Source organism: Sus scrofa, chromosome 2, assembly GCF_000003025.6.
Source record: "Sus scrofa isolate TJ Tabasco breed Duroc chromosome 2, Sscrofa11.1, whole genome shotgun sequence".
Classification (NCBI taxonomy): Eukaryota; Metazoa; Chordata; class Mammalia; order Artiodactyla; family Suidae; genus Sus; species Sus scrofa.
Genome location: NC_010444.4, coordinates 91668458 through 91686128, shown reverse-complemented (window position 1 = coordinate 91686128; position 17671 = coordinate 91668458). Strand labels below are relative to the sequence as shown.

At 38.0% G+C, this 17671-nt stretch overlaps 1 protein-coding gene across 1 annotated transcript in view; it reads right to left on the bottom strand.

The window, feature by feature from the left end:
* The window catches only part of VCAN (versican), a 129498-nt gene extending 125546 nt beyond the window's left edge, over nt 1-3952 (bottom strand). Inside the window, exon 1 of the mRNA XM_021081073.1 lies at nt 3883-3952. Coding sequence (XP_020936732.1) covers nt 3883-3930 — 48 coding nt within the window. The 5' untranslated portion in view covers nt 3931-3952. The remainder of the gene's footprint in view (nt 1-3882) is intronic.

Here is a 17671-nt window from a genome sequence, read left to right as displayed (position 1 = left end):
CCTGATGAGTGAGAGCAGAGCATGGCCCAAAGCCACTATTATTATTATTATTATTATTATTATTATTATTATTATTATTATTATTATTTGTGGTTTGGGGAGGGGGAAGGTATGGGCACGACAAGGTATGCACACTGAGTGACTTTGGGATTGGATCATTTGAATAGATTTGGCAGGTTCTGGGCTGTAGAGGTACCTATAGCTGTCTGGCCTCTGGCTTTTAGAAGATTTAGGCTAGTGTTAGCTTGATAAGTGATAATTTTATAAAGGATATGGGTGGGCATATAGGCTTTGGATTAGTTGGTTTCTGAATTGAAGGCATGCTCATCTCTAGAATTAACTAGCTCCAGGAAGGATAGTCTCTCCAGGATCAAGGTCCCAAATGCCAGAGCATCAAAAACATAGGAAAGAAGGAAATACAGTGAGTATACCCCCCCAACGAATTGTCTCTCTAATAGGTCACCCCTTCTTTCATAGCATACTTAGATGTTTAATACTGAGAAAATGACAACATTTCCCCAATTCTCTTGCAATCAAGAAGGACCACATGACCAAATTCTGGCTACTGTGATGGGAGGGGAAATTGTGAGCAATTTTAGAATATATCCTTCAAGAACAGCAACATGGCCTTTCTTCCCTCCTATCTTCAACTTGCTGCCTGAAATGTAGATGTGACAGTTAGCCTTCTTGGATCAGCTGTGTAAGGACAATAGCCCAGTGGTGGTAGAGAAGCAAGGGAGAAGGAGCATGGGTCCTAAGTATCTGCCATGCCCTAGTGCTGGTCTGCTTACATTCAGTTAATCAGATTGTCCCATGAGAGAGAAATCAATTTATGACTTCTTAAGTCACTTTAATTTTGAGGCTCTGTTACCACTTTAATTTTGAGGCTCTGTTACCACTTTAATTTTGAGGTTCTGTTACAAAGATTAACCCAGACAGATGAGCTATAGTGTTCATCTGTGTAAGCATCTTCCACACTGCACACTGCATGGCCTCTGTGCTGTACACGCTGGCCCCAAATACAGTCCCATTTCTCCAGTGAGGACAGGAAAGCTGCAGGAGGTTAAGCCACATCTTTAGCAAAGCCTAGATCCAAAGCCCTACAAGATTATAGAATTTCCAGAGGACAATATAGTTTCATTATAAAATAAAATGCAGTAACACACCAACCTTCTTAGGCAAAAGATAAAATTACGTTAAGTACTAGAATTCAATATTTACGTACTTAGAAATGAAAGTAAGACACTTAAACAAAAATAGATTTGGAGAGAATTCTGCGGAATGTTGTTCAACATGTAACAGGATTATCTCCTTAAATTCAATAGGCAACATGACAGGCTGTGCACAGGGACAGTGATAATGCCTGGAAGTGTAGGTCTATCATTTGCATGCATTAAGATGGAAATTGAGCATCCATATTTTACTTACATGTGCCAGTGAAGTGATTGCACTTCCCAAGATCCCTTTGTACTCATAATTACGTGATTTGTGAACCAAATGAGTGGTTTCAGGATGGAAATAGGTACATAGGAACTCCATTTGGGAGGTCCAATTTTGACATAAATGACTGGAGACTTTTTATGAAAGGAAGCTTAGATACTGGATTCAAATTCGGTTTATTTAGAACATGTGATATTTGGGGATTCATTTATTTGAAGGGTCCAATTTGATTTTCAGTACTTAAAAGTGCACTTTAACTGGAAGATGTAGTTAAGGGATGATGGAAATAAATAATCTGTAACAAGGAAACAAGTACTAGGTATCATTTTTATCGGTAGGGTATATCATATCAATTCTGCAGCCATAAGAAAAATAGTGTCAAAATTTTATATGGATTGTAACAATATTCTGCAGTTATCTTCCAGCTGCTCTAAATCGCATGTGTATAAGAGTAGCAATTGCAAAATGGAATTTTGTCTCCAGAGACCGAAGAGATACTTTTCTAAAAACACCCTAAAATTCATAGTTTAAATTACAAGTTTTCACCTTCCTTGGAAAGTCATATTTTTTCCTCTTGTGCAAGTAGCTTCTATAGGAAATGAAATAGTCTTAAAAGCAAGCATTCTTTATTGATTCAGGAGTTTTCTTTTTTCTTTTTCTTTTTTTCTTTTTTTTTTTTGCTTTTTAGGGCCACAACCTCAACATATGGAGGTTCTCAGGTTAGGGGGTGATTTTGAGCTGTAGCTGCCAGCCTACACCATTGCCACAGCAACATAAGATCTGAGCCACATCTGTGAACTACACCACAGCTCATGGCAATCCTGGATCCTTAACCCACTGAGCAAGGCCAGGGTTCGAACCTGCCTCCTCATGGATCCCAGTCAGATTCGTTTCCTCTGAGCCACGATGGGAACTTCTGATTCAGAAGTTTTCTGACCCTACTAGTGCTGTATTACTATAATCATATTACTACCATATCTACTATATCTCGAGGTGTTAGCAGAAGTGCTTTCAAATACACTCACACTGCTTGAAAATTAGCCTTGCATTTGCAAGTCTGAGATGGTCTCCAGTTCTTCCTAAGTGCAAGAAGGGAAGCAGAAAGACTCCTAGACTGATGTGAAGGCCTCTGAGAGTGCTTGATTCACATGGCTGGCATGGGGCAGTTCTGTTAGCCATCTTGAAATAATGATTTGGGAACAACTATAACCTAAAATGCTGGGTAAAATAACATTCAGAAAGTTTGCAGCTAATCATAGTTTTTAAATTGGTTAGGAAAACCACCATGAGTTTGAAAAAGGATGTCCTCCTTGGTTAAAGCAAATGTGTAAGGCTGGCACTGATTTCTAACTTCTATTTTGGTCACAAATCTAATCACAATATTATCTTTCTTTATGGAAGCCAAAATATTTGGTTTCCAGGGTAATGTCTGCATAAAAGATGCAAAAGATGCTACAATCTCAGATGTGCTCTAAATTTCTTTCATTCATTCTCCAAATGATTATGATAGTAAAAATAATAAAAAAATAGTAATGCCCACCAACTGTTGATCATTTAATATAAGCCACACACATCTTCATAATCACTGTGAAAAGTAGGTATTATTATTCTAGCTATATAGAAGGGAAAACTGAAGTTCAGAGGGAAAAGACACTACTTCAGGCAATCAAGATACGACAGATCCCCCTTGCTAATTCCATGGACAACACACCATATAAATCTTTATACAGTTTTTGGAGGAGTTAGAGAAAGGGGCTGAGGGCAGAGAGAGCAGGTGTGAGATTACAGCAAGCAAACTCTTATATGTCTTATGAGAACATGACAATGGGGATTTATTGTGACACATTTTGTTTTTATTCTCAGATCTGAGACATCATCTTGTTCGAAGCAAAACTTGCTCTAGAAAAAGGCTGCAAGTGAATTTCCTATTTTAACTTTCCTAGGACATTCTTACTGTTTAGATAGGGGGCCACTTTCCCCACCTTCTTTTCCTTTTCTAAACTGAAGCTGAACAGAACAGGGACTGTCCTACTCCCCCCCTCTTTAAGAAAAGAAAAGAAAAAAAAAAAAAAAAAAAAAAGAAGAAGAAGGAGGAAACTGTGTGGCAAAACTACTTATCACATTTAAGTGGCCTCAGAATTAGTTAAGTGGTCTGTAAATCCTACCATCCTGAACATTCTGATAAACTCTGTTCTGGGACATACTATTTTGATTTTGATAATTTGTCTTCTACCTCATTTAGTTTTACGCAAGAACACAGAAAAAATCAATTGGTGTTTTGTTCCACCGCTTTTGCAAAATTAAATGCTTCTTTTTACCTTTTTTTTTCTCCCCCATGCTTCAAAGTAACATGACGTGATAGCATCAGCCTTGGGTATTAGCCCTATCACAGATAGAAATGTTCTTGAAATAAGCTCAATAGGACTTTTTGTAATAACTTACCCATGTTCTCAGACTCCTATCAGGCCCTGAGGTAGTCATAATAAACATGAACTGAAGTTTCAAAATCTTCAGGAAATTCTGGCCTAAAAAAAAAAAAAAAAAAAGCAACTATTTTGGAGGTTTCTTTAAAGTTAATATAACATTTACAAACTAAGTCAATAATCTATAAAAGTAAAACCAGAAATTATTTAAGAATATAAGTAAGAAACATTTGTTTATATGGTCCTAAAAATTATAGACTTAAAATTTTCCAACAAAAGAAAGACAGCGATTTCATAAGAATAAGACTCTGTAACGGGAAAATGAACATTAAAAGTTTTGGTGTTTCAAGTGCTCTGTTTTCCTAAAGAAAGAGACAGTGGGATTTAGAAAAGTAGTTTATGACATTTTTCAGCAAAGTATAAAGTGTGTAAAACATGTTTAAATAAACATTAGCTCATTTATTCAATATCTTTGAGGTGGTCTTGTTGCCATGGAAAATTTAGTTTACCAGGAAAAGTTTAGTTCAGACTCAGATTATTTTCTTTTTACTGATATACCACTTAGAGATACCATGCACTTAGCAATCCTAGGTCACACATTGTGACCTTAAGTGTCTATCACAGCTAACCTCCTCAAGTTCATCTATTTTTTTTTTTTTTAAACCACTTGGCCACAAAGGACAATGAGTTTCATGTTTATTTCTGGAAATTACAATAGCCTAATGGACACTTTTCACATTTCAGAAATTTCCAACTCTAATATAGATAATTTTTCTTATAACAAATTGACATAAAAGTGAAATTCCCTGAGGCTTCTACCTTTGAAAGCATTTGCTTTTTTATAACACCCAGCCTGCCTTCATATATGTTGTTTCTTTTCTTTCTTTTTTTTTTTTTTTTTTGTCTTTTTGCCATTTCTTGGGCCGCTCCCACGGCATATGGAGGTTCCCAGGCTAGGGGTCTAATCGGAGCTATAACCACGGCCTACGCCAGAGCCACAGCAACGTGGGATCTGAGCCGCATCTGCAACCTACACCACAGCTCACGGCAATGCCGGATCTGCAACCCTCTGAGCAAGGGCAGGGATCAAACCCGCAACCTCATGGTTCCTAGTCGGATTCGTTAACCACTGCGCCACGACAGGAACTCCTGAAGACGTTTTTGATTATGTTGTTTCTATACCCTGTATGCTTTGTCTGATTCTTACCTTGGCTTATTTGGGAAAAAAACTGACCAAAATGTCAAGACCTGGATTAAGCTTACAGTATTCCATGAAGCTTTTCTGAAGTGGTCCCTCTGCTCACCCCTACCTTACTCTCCTCTTGCCTTTCAGAAGAGGTAATTATTATAAATTGTGTGTACTTCCATTTTTACATTTATCCTAGAAGGCTACAATTCATGCATTACACAAGGCTACAAAGCAAGGATTGTGGTTTTTTGGTTTGTTTTGTCTTATTTTGTTTTATCCTTGTATCCCAGATTTCTGGAGCAGTGTTTGACATCTAGATATCCCGAAAAATTACTGGTGAGGAAGAATGCATCTGATCTCTATTTCAGAGATACTTTTGTTTCCTTCTTGGTTCTCAAACTGAAATAAAATCCTCAGTGTACCTATTTTGTCATCATTTAAAAACTTATTCATGGACACATAAAGGTTGAAATAGCAACAGACTGCCTGGGTTTGCAATGTGACTTCACTCTTTTCTAGCTAAAAAAAACTTGGAAAAGTAACTGAATTCTACCCTCTCCTCAAAAGAGTAGTCTTCAATCTACTACCTGTAAAATAGGGATTATCATACTATTTACCTCATAGGATTCTTGTGCGTATTGACGGATATAATGTACACAAAGGACTGTGCCCAAGGCCCAGCACATGGAAACGGCTTTTATAAATGACAATTACCAGACTAGTGTCTAACAGTCCATTTTCATTTTTAAAAGCTGAGAAACAAAACCTTTACTTTGTGGTGGCTCCTTCCCATCTTCCTCTCTCCCATCTCTTCCTCCTCCACTTCCCCCTCCTCTAACAGCTATATTGAACTATGAGTGACAAACAAAGTAATGGGGCCAGAGTTGGAAGGTGAAAAAGCACTGCCCCAGTCGACCGTAAGATCTCAAAAAATGAAGATTGGGTTGATTCAGTTTGGGTCACTTAGAAACCCAGTTACACATCAGCTGGACTACAAGAGAGACCCCGAAGGACTTTTCACTTTATTATCCTTTACATTTGATGCAGTTTATCGAGCAACTCTCATTAAATTGGATTTAAAAAGAAGCTGCTCGCCCTAAGCATTCTGGTGGCTGATTAACAGATACCACATTATGCTTCGTATCTTTTCTGCTGTCAACAAGGTGCTTCATCTGTTAAGAGTACATTTTTGGCTTTGGGAAGGCAGTGCAAATTAAATGCAACCCCTCAACAATGGAAAAAGAAGGTCAGACCTGAGACACTCTGACCTGAGCCACTGGCTATCATTTTCTGGGAAGTCACAAACAGGAGAGTTCATGGACTTGTGGATCGGAGGGTTCTCATTAGTACACATTTTAAGTATCCATTCCCCTCACATTATCCTTCCATCTTTGTAGTGTTTCAAATGAAAGCGATTCAGATGCGGAAAATTATTCTAGCCTTTGGGTGAAGCAACTGACACGCACACATCTGAGGTAGTGGGGGTGGAAAGTGGCAGCCCGTGGGGGCACTGGTACGGGGGGTGGGGAGTGAAATGGTTCCCAGAAGGTTGAACAATCTCTCTGGGAAGCCTCTCACAGGTGGTGAGTGTCCTGGGGCAAAGAGGACGCCCTGGCTGCAAGGTGTTCGTTTGTAATAAATCCCTCCAATGCAGGTTCAGATTGGGGGTGGAGATGGGCAAGTAAAATACCCTCACTGTGGGTAAAAGGCCTATAAATAAATGGGCCTGCATCTCAAGAGTTTCGGAAATGAACTTTTTGGATCCAAAGGCCCCTGTGTGAGGCAAAACAGTAGTAAAGAGTGAAGAGCAAGAAAGAAGAGAAAGCTGAAGTGGAGTAGGCTGAAGTCTCCAAATGCTAAAAGAGAGAGAAGCCTCTGTGTTAGTGCTTCTCCCTCTTACTTCTGAGGGTTATAATGCTGGATGGATGGATGGATGGATGGATGGATGGATGGATGGATGGAAGGATGGATGGATGGAGTCAAGATGGAGGAAGAAAAATCTCTAAGTATACAAGACTCCTCAAAATGTTTTTCTTCTAGGACTGCTTTATCAAATTGAAATTCACCAAACTCACCTAATTATTTCTCCTAAATATTTTAAGTAGTGTAAGCAGAGGTAGTTCACCATTAGAGAGGCATGTGTGGCAGATAAGAGTGAAAAAAGCATACTTTAGTGCATGACCAACTTGGATATAACCAGTACTGTGATGGTAAGTGTTTAATAACTGGCTCTCTGGATTAGAGGTGCAGGACCCTTGATTTACAGTGTCTCCCAGTTGTCATGGCTTAAATACTCTCATCATGGCTAATTTCAAGTTATCAATGTGGTGTTACTGAAAGAGCTCCTACAAAGAGGTGCACACAGTTAGCCCTGTGCTGCTGGTGCAAGCCAGATCCAGCTCACCAATGGTTACAACTGAACCACTGTGCCAGTATGAATCACGTATATATTTTCTGCAAGAGATACAGCATCCCCCTCTGATAACCTTCATTTTAAGATGTCTGCTTTCCTAAGGCCCCCGATCTTGTTCTTACAGGTCTCCTAATGCTCTACTCTAAATCTCAATTTAAGCACATACGTCTCACCTTTCTAATCTTGATACGCTATACTCTTGAAACAATCATTTAAAACACATAAATAAAAACTCCTATTGTAATACATATATGTATAAGAATGTTGATATAATAAAAGAAATATTACTAGTCATGCCACTCTTGAGAGATAGCCACTACAAATTCTTTAATGCATAGCTTCCTAGACATTTTTATTTGTATGTTTTCATATATATGTGTATATACATATTTTCATATATATTTCATATATTTAGAACTGATAAAAATAACAAAAAATACTACACCCTATGCAATTTTTATAATCTATTTTTAGCTTCAAAAACATTATAATTTTTAAAATGTTTAAATAATGAGGGACATAGAATTAAAAGGAGAGGTTATAGGTAGAAAGCAGAGAATCTAGACTAGTTTCTTAGAGCACTAAGCCCATTACCTATGTCTTGGAAAAACAACTCTGATCCCAATAATATCAAACACTAACCTTCCTTTTGAGAATCCAAAGTAAAGTAAAGAATACTTTAGCATCTTAAAGACTTTAAGTAGTCCCATAATGTGTTTTACTAAGTATTCACTAGGTAAAATTATTTAAATACTAATACGATTACTCTAATAATGATATAGTAATACTAAATAACTAAAATAATTTTTTTTTTTTTTAAGGGCCACACTCCTGGCATAAGGAAGTTCCCAGGCTAGGGGTCAAATCAGAGCTACAGCTGCCGGCCTACACCACAGCCACAGCAACAGGGGATCCGAGCCACATCTGTGACCTACACCACAGTTCATGGCAATGCCAGATCTTTAACCCAATGATCGAGGCCGGGTATCGAACCTACATCCTCATGGATCCTAGCTGGATTCACTAATCACTGAGCCACCAAGGGAACTCCTAAAATAATTTGAAAAGAACTTATTTTCCATGAAACACTATCATCACTGAACAGTAAAAAAAAATGCTTTATGCTTCTATCTGGATGTACAATGATTTAGTAATTTAGTCCTCTGCTATCGGTTATTTGGGTAGTTCTACCTGGGGTCTGCTGAAACCAAAGCTGGGATGAACATTTCAGTATCAGGTAACAAAGGTGTGTACACTTTGCATTTCCCTCCAGAAGCTTTACTCATTTAGTGAAACTGCTTCTCTGTGCCCTCAGAAACATCAGATAGAATATTAGTTTTAGTCTCCGCTAATCTATCAGATGATAAGTAATGTTCATTTACCTTTTAATTAGCATGTCTCTGATTACTAGCCTCACAATCCATCTTCAGGCTCAGCAGGTGAAAACTTGGTTATTGTTGTTTAGGTTTGGTTTGATTTGTGGATTTATGTATATTTATGTATTGGACCTTACCATGGTTACTACTAGCATTTGTTAAGTGGGAAAAAAACCCTGCTGGGTGTGTTGCTAGAAACATATGTCATCAATACGAAGACTGCTAGAGCAAAGAGTTTGGTATGGGGCAAAAGAGACAAAAATGACTGTATGCCTGCATTCTGCCTTCAAACTTGATGATTTCATATAGGAATTTAAAGAGGATACTACTTATGCTTAAACGTAGCTTAAATTTCTAAAGAAATGGTAAAGCTTTCTTTTTAATTTTTTAATTTTCAAAAAATATTAGGATTTTAGTAACCTAAATTCAATTAATATTTTGTTAGTGGATAAAGGTTAATGTAAAAAAAAAGGCAGCTGAATTTTACTTTAAATGTTATAATACATAATTTATCTTCAAGAAATGTAGATGCCGTTTGGAAAACTTTGAAAACAATTTTGTTGGGGAACAATTTTGCTTGAAAATCACTGGTTCAGGCTGCTTATGATTTATGTCTATTTTTCCCCCTATATTTTTCCTGAAGTTTTGTTTTTCTTAAATATATCCTTCTTTTCCACTTTAAAACATTATTATTTAAATGCTTCTTCATTAAACCCCTCTCAAAAATGGACAGATACTTGGCATTTTTTATAAAAAAACAAAATCATGAAGTTGAAATTAGAGGAAACAGTAGAAACTTTATTTAAAAGTGTATGGTAATTACTGAAATAAAGCTTTCTTGAACCTTGGTTCCCTTTGCACATACTAGGGGCTTGTTTATTGGTGATTGCATAGAAAAATGAATGACCATGGATTTAGAGAAGAATGAAACAATAATTTCATTGAAAATCTCTCAAACACACCCTATGTTCCAAAATCTAAGTTACTGGTAAGATACAAACCTGCCACTGTAGTCAGCTTTATATGAGACCAATATTTTTTCAAATAACTTTCAAAGCTCCTAAAATGAGGTTTTAGTTTAGTGAAAAAAAAATAGAGCAAAATAGTTAAAACTACGTATGTAATGCGTCTATAAATGATTGTTGGTAATGTGTGTCAGAGTATCCTTTTCTAAAATAAAATTTTAAAGTTGAGTGTCACTCTATGATGGACATTCTAAAATGGATAAAGTATGTAATAACAATAGGACTGAACAATATGAAATGGTTTCATATTTTGTTGATCACAGTGGTCATACATATATACAAGCCCTCCTAGCCAGTGAGACTAGATGAGTTCCTGGATACCTTCAAATATCTCTGTAATCTACAAATTGGCTCGTACTATTCATGCAGGAAATGTAAAATCAATTTATGTTTGAAGAGTCTAATATTATGCTTTCAGATGATATACACAATATTTTTTTCTGTAACCTCTAGGCAAGTTTTTCGGTGTCTAAACATTGAGTCCAATTTTTCACTCTGTAAAATAGCTTCGGTATAGCATTTTCTATATATTTGCAGACTCAATGATTTCAAAAGACCTGAAAATCTTTTTGTTAAACACACAAATACACACATACAGTTACATATAATAATGCAACACAAGAAGGTTTTATCTTGATGAATCGAGCATTTTCCAAACTTTACTGCTTGAGGATAAGCTCCCTGAGGGCAGAGACAGTGTGTTCCTAGCACCTATCAGAGTACCTGGCACACAGAGATGTCAATAAGTGCCAGCTGAATGGATGGATGGATGGATGGATGAGTGGATGAAGTCTGGGAAACCAACAACTAAACTTATTTGGTGTTCCATATAGGATATGTTCATAGAAATGTAATTCGAAAGTGAAATTTGTTTTGACATTTGAAACAATCCCAAATATTATGAGTATTCTTTGCAGTCTTCAAAATCTAGTGTAAGTCTCACTCCTTTCAAGTCTCTTTCTCTTATTACTGTAGTTGTCATCAATCTTCTCTGAAATTTTATAGCACTTTTAGTCTCTACCACATAATTTAGCACTGAACTATATACTGCCATGTAGAATTCACTATAGTATGTTTGATTTATTACTATTTGAGTTCTGGCTATGCACACTTCTGATGCTCTGTGACTATAACTGTCATATGATAACAAACATGCAGCACACAAATAAGCCTCTCATTATTAGTAATTATTGCATGATTAATAACTGTATGGCCCTTTATATTACCTCATTTGGTTCCACAATAATGGTATAGTTAATATGGTTGCAGTTATCCCCATTTTATAGAGAGAGAAACTGAGAACCAAGTTAAGTAATGTTCCAGTGATTAGATAGTCACTAGGGACTAAACCCCAGCATTTATAACATCCAAAGCCCATTTACTTACTTTCTGGTCTGTTTTATGACTTTCAGGAGGTAACACAAGGTAAGCCTTGTACTGACATTCAGAACACACCCAATGCTCCAGTCTTTTTGCCCTGCACAACTTTGATTCCAAACACTAGTTTCTAGATAATCAGTGGTTCAAGAGGCTGAGGGGACAATGTGGAAGAAAGAGGAAATAGAGAGAAATCCAAGAGAAGTAGGGAAAGGGAAAGATGCTGGGAAGCAGACCCAGACTGGAGGACTCTAGCCCAATCTGGCCAGCAGATGTGTTTTGTTTGGCCATCATAGAGCTTTTTTTTTTTTTTTTTTTTTTTTTTTTAAGTGAATTCAATGCCAACTTTTAAAATGGCAAGTGTTCTCATCTATATTTCTGGCCTCTCTTAAAAATATGAGATGAATGGCCAATTAGGTTCAAATTTCTGCACGGCTCCAATTGGCTACAGCTGAGCAGTGGCTGTTCCCTTAAGACAGTGTGTGTGTGCCAGCTAGGGTACCCGAGTCCCAACCCTCTTTCTTGTCTGACTCCAGGCAGCATCACTCTTCCTGCCTCTTCAGGGACTTGCAGCCGTTTCTTCAGGACATAAAGAAATAAGATGGGCTTTATTTTATTGTTGATTCTGACTTTCTACAGGTATCCTCTGCTTTAATGGGATTATTTTAGTTATGTACATTCCAATCATAGGGTTTCCTGAAGTCAAACTCTTTTTTTTATCATTGAACAGATATTTATCGAGTGCCTACTGTATACATGGCATTGTTTAGGAATCACATCTTGGATTTCCCTTAAGATGATTAACGATTATGATTACAAAGTAATCTGATAAATCAGAGTCTGTCCTATGACTAGGATACCAACACTTTTATTACATACATTCAGGATCAAATTTTCAACAATGATTTGTTCATCAAATCCAATCACAGCTTTAGGTATTCCATAATGACAAAGTTAAACACAGTGGTAGATCAAAGAACTGGTTTGAACATTTTAAAGATTTGTGATCTTGTTTTCTCAAATGTGCTATATATAGGAAAAACAATGCTTTTTTTTTTTTTTTTTTTTTTTTTTTTTTTTTTTTGTCTTTTTGCCATTTCTTGGGCCACTCCTGTGGCACATGGAGGTTCCCAGGCTAGGGGTCTAATCGGAGCCGTAGCCACCAGCCCATGCCAGAGCCACAGCAACGCGGGATCTGAGCCACGTCTGCAACCCACCCCACAGCTCACAGCAATGCCGGATCCTTAACCCACTGAGCAAGGGCAGGGACCGAACCCGCAACCTCATGGTTCCTAGTCAGATTCGTTAACCACTGCGCCAGGACTCCAACAATGCAATTTTTAAATCAGGTTTTCCTCAAGAAGCCAGACAGACTTGGGTTTGAGGGTAACAGATCAGTCAAAGCTTATTCCCTAATTCCTTTAGGTGCTACTGAAAACAAAACAAAACAAGACAAAAAAAAAAAAAAAAAAAAAGAAAAGAAAGAAAAAGAAAAAAGGTGAAAGCAAAGCAGATACACATGGGTATATTTCTGCAATTTTTTTTTTTTTTGTCTTTTTTTTGCTATTTCTTTGGGCCGCTCCCGCGGCATATGGAAGTTCCCAGGCTAGGGGTCGAATCGGAGCTATAGCCACTGGCCTACGCCAGAGCCACAGCAACACGGGATCCGAGTCTCGTCTGCAACCTACACCACAGCTCACGGCAACACCGGATCGTTAACCCACTGAGCAAGGGCAGGGACCGAACCCGCAACCTCATGGTTCCTAGTCGGATTCGTTAACCACTGCGCCAGGACGGGAACTCCTGTAAATTTTTTTTTATCAGCCCCAGACATCTCTTCAAAGATGCTATCACACACCCATAGAAACTCTACTGAATTTCATTAAAACTATATGGCCATACCTTTAAATTTTGATTCATTAAAGTAAGGCAGTTGTTATAGTGAGTAAAATAAGGCCATCAAAAGGCTTTATGTAATTGGTTACCATGTGTATTAATATTGTATGGCAGTCACAGCAAATTACTACAAACTTAGTGGACTAAAATGGAAGAAATTTATTTTCTCACAGGTATGGACTACAAGTCTGAAATCAAGTTGTTAGCAGGGTCACTCGCCTTTTGAAAGCTTTAGGGATGGAACTTCCTTGACCCCCTCTAGCTTCCTGTGGTACCAAGGGTTCCTTGGTTTGTGACTACAAAATTTGAATATCTGCTTCTGTGTTCATACAACCTTTTCCTCTATGTCTGTGTCTTCTCTCCTGCCTTTTATAAGGGTACTTTTCATAGGATTTAAGGCCCATCAAGGTAATCCAGGATAATCTCACTTTAAGATCCTAAAGTTAATTACATGTGCAAAGACTTCCCTCCGCCCCCGAAATGAGGTTATATTCCCAGGTTCCAGGAGTTAAGATGGGAACATATTTTTTTTGTCGGTCTACATTTGACAGAGTGTGCAGTGTTTCACTGTTTGAGCTCTTAGTACACCTTATAAAAATATTTATACCATACTATTTATTTAATTTAATGTGGCACTCATGATTCATTCTATGAAGGGTTTAACCTCAACACCTTGGTCAACAACACAAGCCTTCATTCTGCCATTATTTCTACAGAAAAAAATTAGATGTGATTTACGACATGGCTGCTTATCTGTTTTCTGTGAATATTTAAATATTAGTTTTGGCATTCAAATCTATTGTTAGCTCTGAGAATCCAAGAACTGTGCCTTATGTTTATTTCTCTTTTCTACTCAACACCTAAGCTAGTCTGATATATAAAGGTAGATATTTATCTCATGCTTATTGATTAGCATGCAATGATTACATTTATTTTGAAATTAGTCTTGGTCCCAGATCTCTGTAGAGGTTTTGCAGGGTATGAATGCACCAGAGGAATAAGAGCAGCTTTTGTATTATGACAGTATATTTTCTTTGCTGGGGGAGGGGGAGGTGAAAGTATGGCCAAGGCTAGTTCTGGGCTTGTAATGTCTTCATTCCTCTCCCCCTGTCACTGAGTCCCTTTTATCTGGCTGTTTGGGGTGACCTACTTACCTGACTCTAGAAGATACAGGTAAAAAGAGCAAGCCTATAAGTCTGTTCAAGAGTGAGGTATAAGAACATGGCTTAGGAATCCTGACAAAATCCTTTGAGTGCTTTATTTAGGACTGAGGCTCTACAGACTTGCCACTGGGAAACATGTCTGCAGAATTCAGGGAGATTGTATTAATGCCTTGCTTAGAAGTGTTTTGGCGATAATTGTGAAAGGAAGGAAGGGAGTTAAGGAGGGAAGGTAGGAGAGAACTTCAGTTTGAACACATATTAGAAGTTATTTTTAGGTTCAGAGAACTTCCAAAGTTTTTCTGAAACATAATAAGAGATGTCAGAGAGAAAGATTAAGCAAAAGTCTGCAGAGAAGTGAAGAAATTTTGCACTGGGTTGTTGGTTGTAGGAAACAGAAATTAAATTATCCGAATGTCATGAGCTGGCTGGTGGTACTTAGTGACAGAGAAAAACTAATGAAAAGAGGAAAAAAAAGTGTTTGTGGAGAAGGCTGGAGAAATATAGAGCCTCGTGCTCCAATTATAGTATGAATAGCTGGCCAATCTGGGACTGCTGGAAGGAATCATTAGTGATGGTTAAACGCATAGGTTTCTACTGCTAAAATAACAAAATACCTTAGAGGCATCAGAAGCTGTGCTGAAGATTTGTAGCAATTCTCTTGATATTTCATTAATTAACCAAGACCACCTTCTCCTAAGCTTCTTTGAACCTCCACTGACAGAACTCATGGATTTTTTTTTTTCCCTAGGTGGAGAAAGCAAACCTAGTATAATCATATTCCTTTGTTCATTCTAGGTAAAGGCCACTTAGATTTCCTTAAACTCAGTGAAAACATTATCCAGGGGAAGATTCCACTCACTTCACGTGGAAATAGGTACTAGTTCCTAAATTAGTCTCAGTTCTCTTAAAACAAAAGAAAAAAAAATTGTACAACTCTGAGCCTTTGGTGAGGAACTGGATGACAGTTTGGGCTCTATAGAGACTGTTCTGCTTGGAAGAACTGTGAGCTCTACTACTGCTTCTCTGTGTATCTAGTCAAGGCGTCTCTGAAGGCTCAAGGACTGTTTTCAAAGCACACTGATAAGAGACTAAAAAGATCCAGTCTGAGTTTGCTGGACCTTATCTTTTTTCCCTAAAATGCCTACCACACTGTAAATGTGAAACACAAATAGGTAAGACTTCAATCACATACGTCAAAATAATATATCTTTTCCTACCAAAATGAATATTCCTGCTATTTTTAGAAAGCAAAAGCAGTTACAAGGTTGAGATGTGTGCCAGGAGGAGGAAGGAGAAACCATGGGTAGGGTCCATCAGCCATGGAGAACAAAGCTCCCTCTTGATATGGAGGGGAGGGCACTGGTTAGGGACGTGTCCACTAGGTGGCGATTCATCCCAGGACTGAAGAACCCATCTGCTAAGCACTGTGATGGGGGCAAGAAAGGTAAACAGGGAATCATCTGCCTTAAAAATCACTTTTCTATGAAAGTCAGTTTTGAGTAACAAGGAGAACAATGCAGACCCCCCATTTAGGGTGAAAATTGAGTATTATCATTATGGAAGACTTCATGATTAAGGTTCTGAGTATCAAGCAGAGTTGAAGAATTTTGAAGCTGAAAGAACCTCCGAGATCATTCCAGTGATCGTCCTCGTTCTGCAAATAGAGACAGTGAGAACCAAGGATATCACATCACTTGCCTAAGATTATAGTATGAGATAGTTATAAATCCAGAATTAGACTCCTTGTTACTTGAGTCATCCTGGACCCGGTTAAAAGCTCTCATCAATAAATGTATATAAAGGTGCATTAAGTTCTAGGCACAAAGCAGGACTCTGTGAGAGCAGAAATGCACCTGTCTCAAATCAGCACTTAGAGGATAATTGGAGACACAAATAATCTCATGGCAATAACAACACAGATTGTACATTAAAGGATGATCAGAGATGATGGCCTACCTAGCACTCAGAGCAGGATGTGTCATGGGCTAAAGGCAAGGGCAGGCCTTGAAAAAGGTGATCCAAGGCTAATGTGCGGAAGGGAGGTAAGTTCAGAAGTTGGTCACAGACTCAAAGGCAAAGGTGAGATTGTATGAGCCAGTGGTTTGGTTAGAGACAGAACACAGAAGGGCCAGAGGTTAAGAGCAAGGCTGTGCTGTAAGCCGACGAGGTGAAAGATCCAGGCTGGAGTCAGATGCTGCACAAGCCAAAGTCCAGGCAAATGAGTAGAGAGCAGGACACAAAGCAATCAAGAGGGAAGTCAGAGGCCAGGCACGGTGATGAGGACAAAACCCTGACCGGGAAGATGGGTACAGCAGTTGATCATGTAATCAGGAAGGTTACAGGAAACATGTGCAACTGAATTTTGTCCTAGTCAGGAAGTAGCTAATAAGCTTTTTTGCTGAGACAAGAAATAGTTCCAAGACATGACCAGCCCAGGATCTGCTGGAAAACACACACAAGTAGGACTTCCTTTCTTCCTTCATTCCTTCCTTCCTTCCTTCTTTCCTTCCCTCCTTCTTTCCTTCCTTCCTTCTTTCTTTCCTTCCTTCCTTCTTTCCTTCCTTCCTTTCTTCCTCTCTCCCTTCCTTCCTTCCTGTTTTTCTTGATAAAGCTATATATAGAGAGAGACTGAGTTTATTCACTTGACAACTGCACCCAGCTATGGTATTCCTTATCAAAAGTCTAACAAAATCAGTAAGTAAAATTTCAAAAAAAAATATGCTCAGCTCAAAACATACTGAAGATTTGGTAAAAAGAAGGTGAGGAAAAGGTATTACAGCAGGCAAAAGCACTAAGTAAACTATCTGTGAGAAAGACAATTCTTCCTTTATTTGAGAAAGTGAATTCCAGATCAGGCCAATATTAATCTACTCTTGCACAATATTAATATGCACCCCCAGTGTCCCAAATTGCCTCTAGACCTTATGATATTTGCTTGTTTTCTCTGACAGGAAACTGGCTTTTCAGGCCACAAAGAAAAGCTGTAGGTGGGTCTCAGATCCCAATAGCACAATTTTATCATGAAGCAAAGTACCACGATGGCAGAGCTGAGTTTTCCGTTGGAGGCTGAATATATTCATTATCTCTAACTCCTAAGTGGCATGTTTCACTCAAACCTAATACAAATACAAATAGTTTATTGTTGGCTTGAACTTACCAGGACTGTTCAGGTAGATCTGGGATATACCTCTTATCTGGGATATGAATTTCCGAAGATATGATTTACAATGTTTTTATCCCCTGAAAACAGTATGGGATTATTTTAATAAACTACTCAATATGCCAGAAACCTTGGGAAGGGCTTATGGGTTGCTGACATTGTTCTATTTCTTGACATATGTGATGGTTCCATGACACTGTGTTTCATAA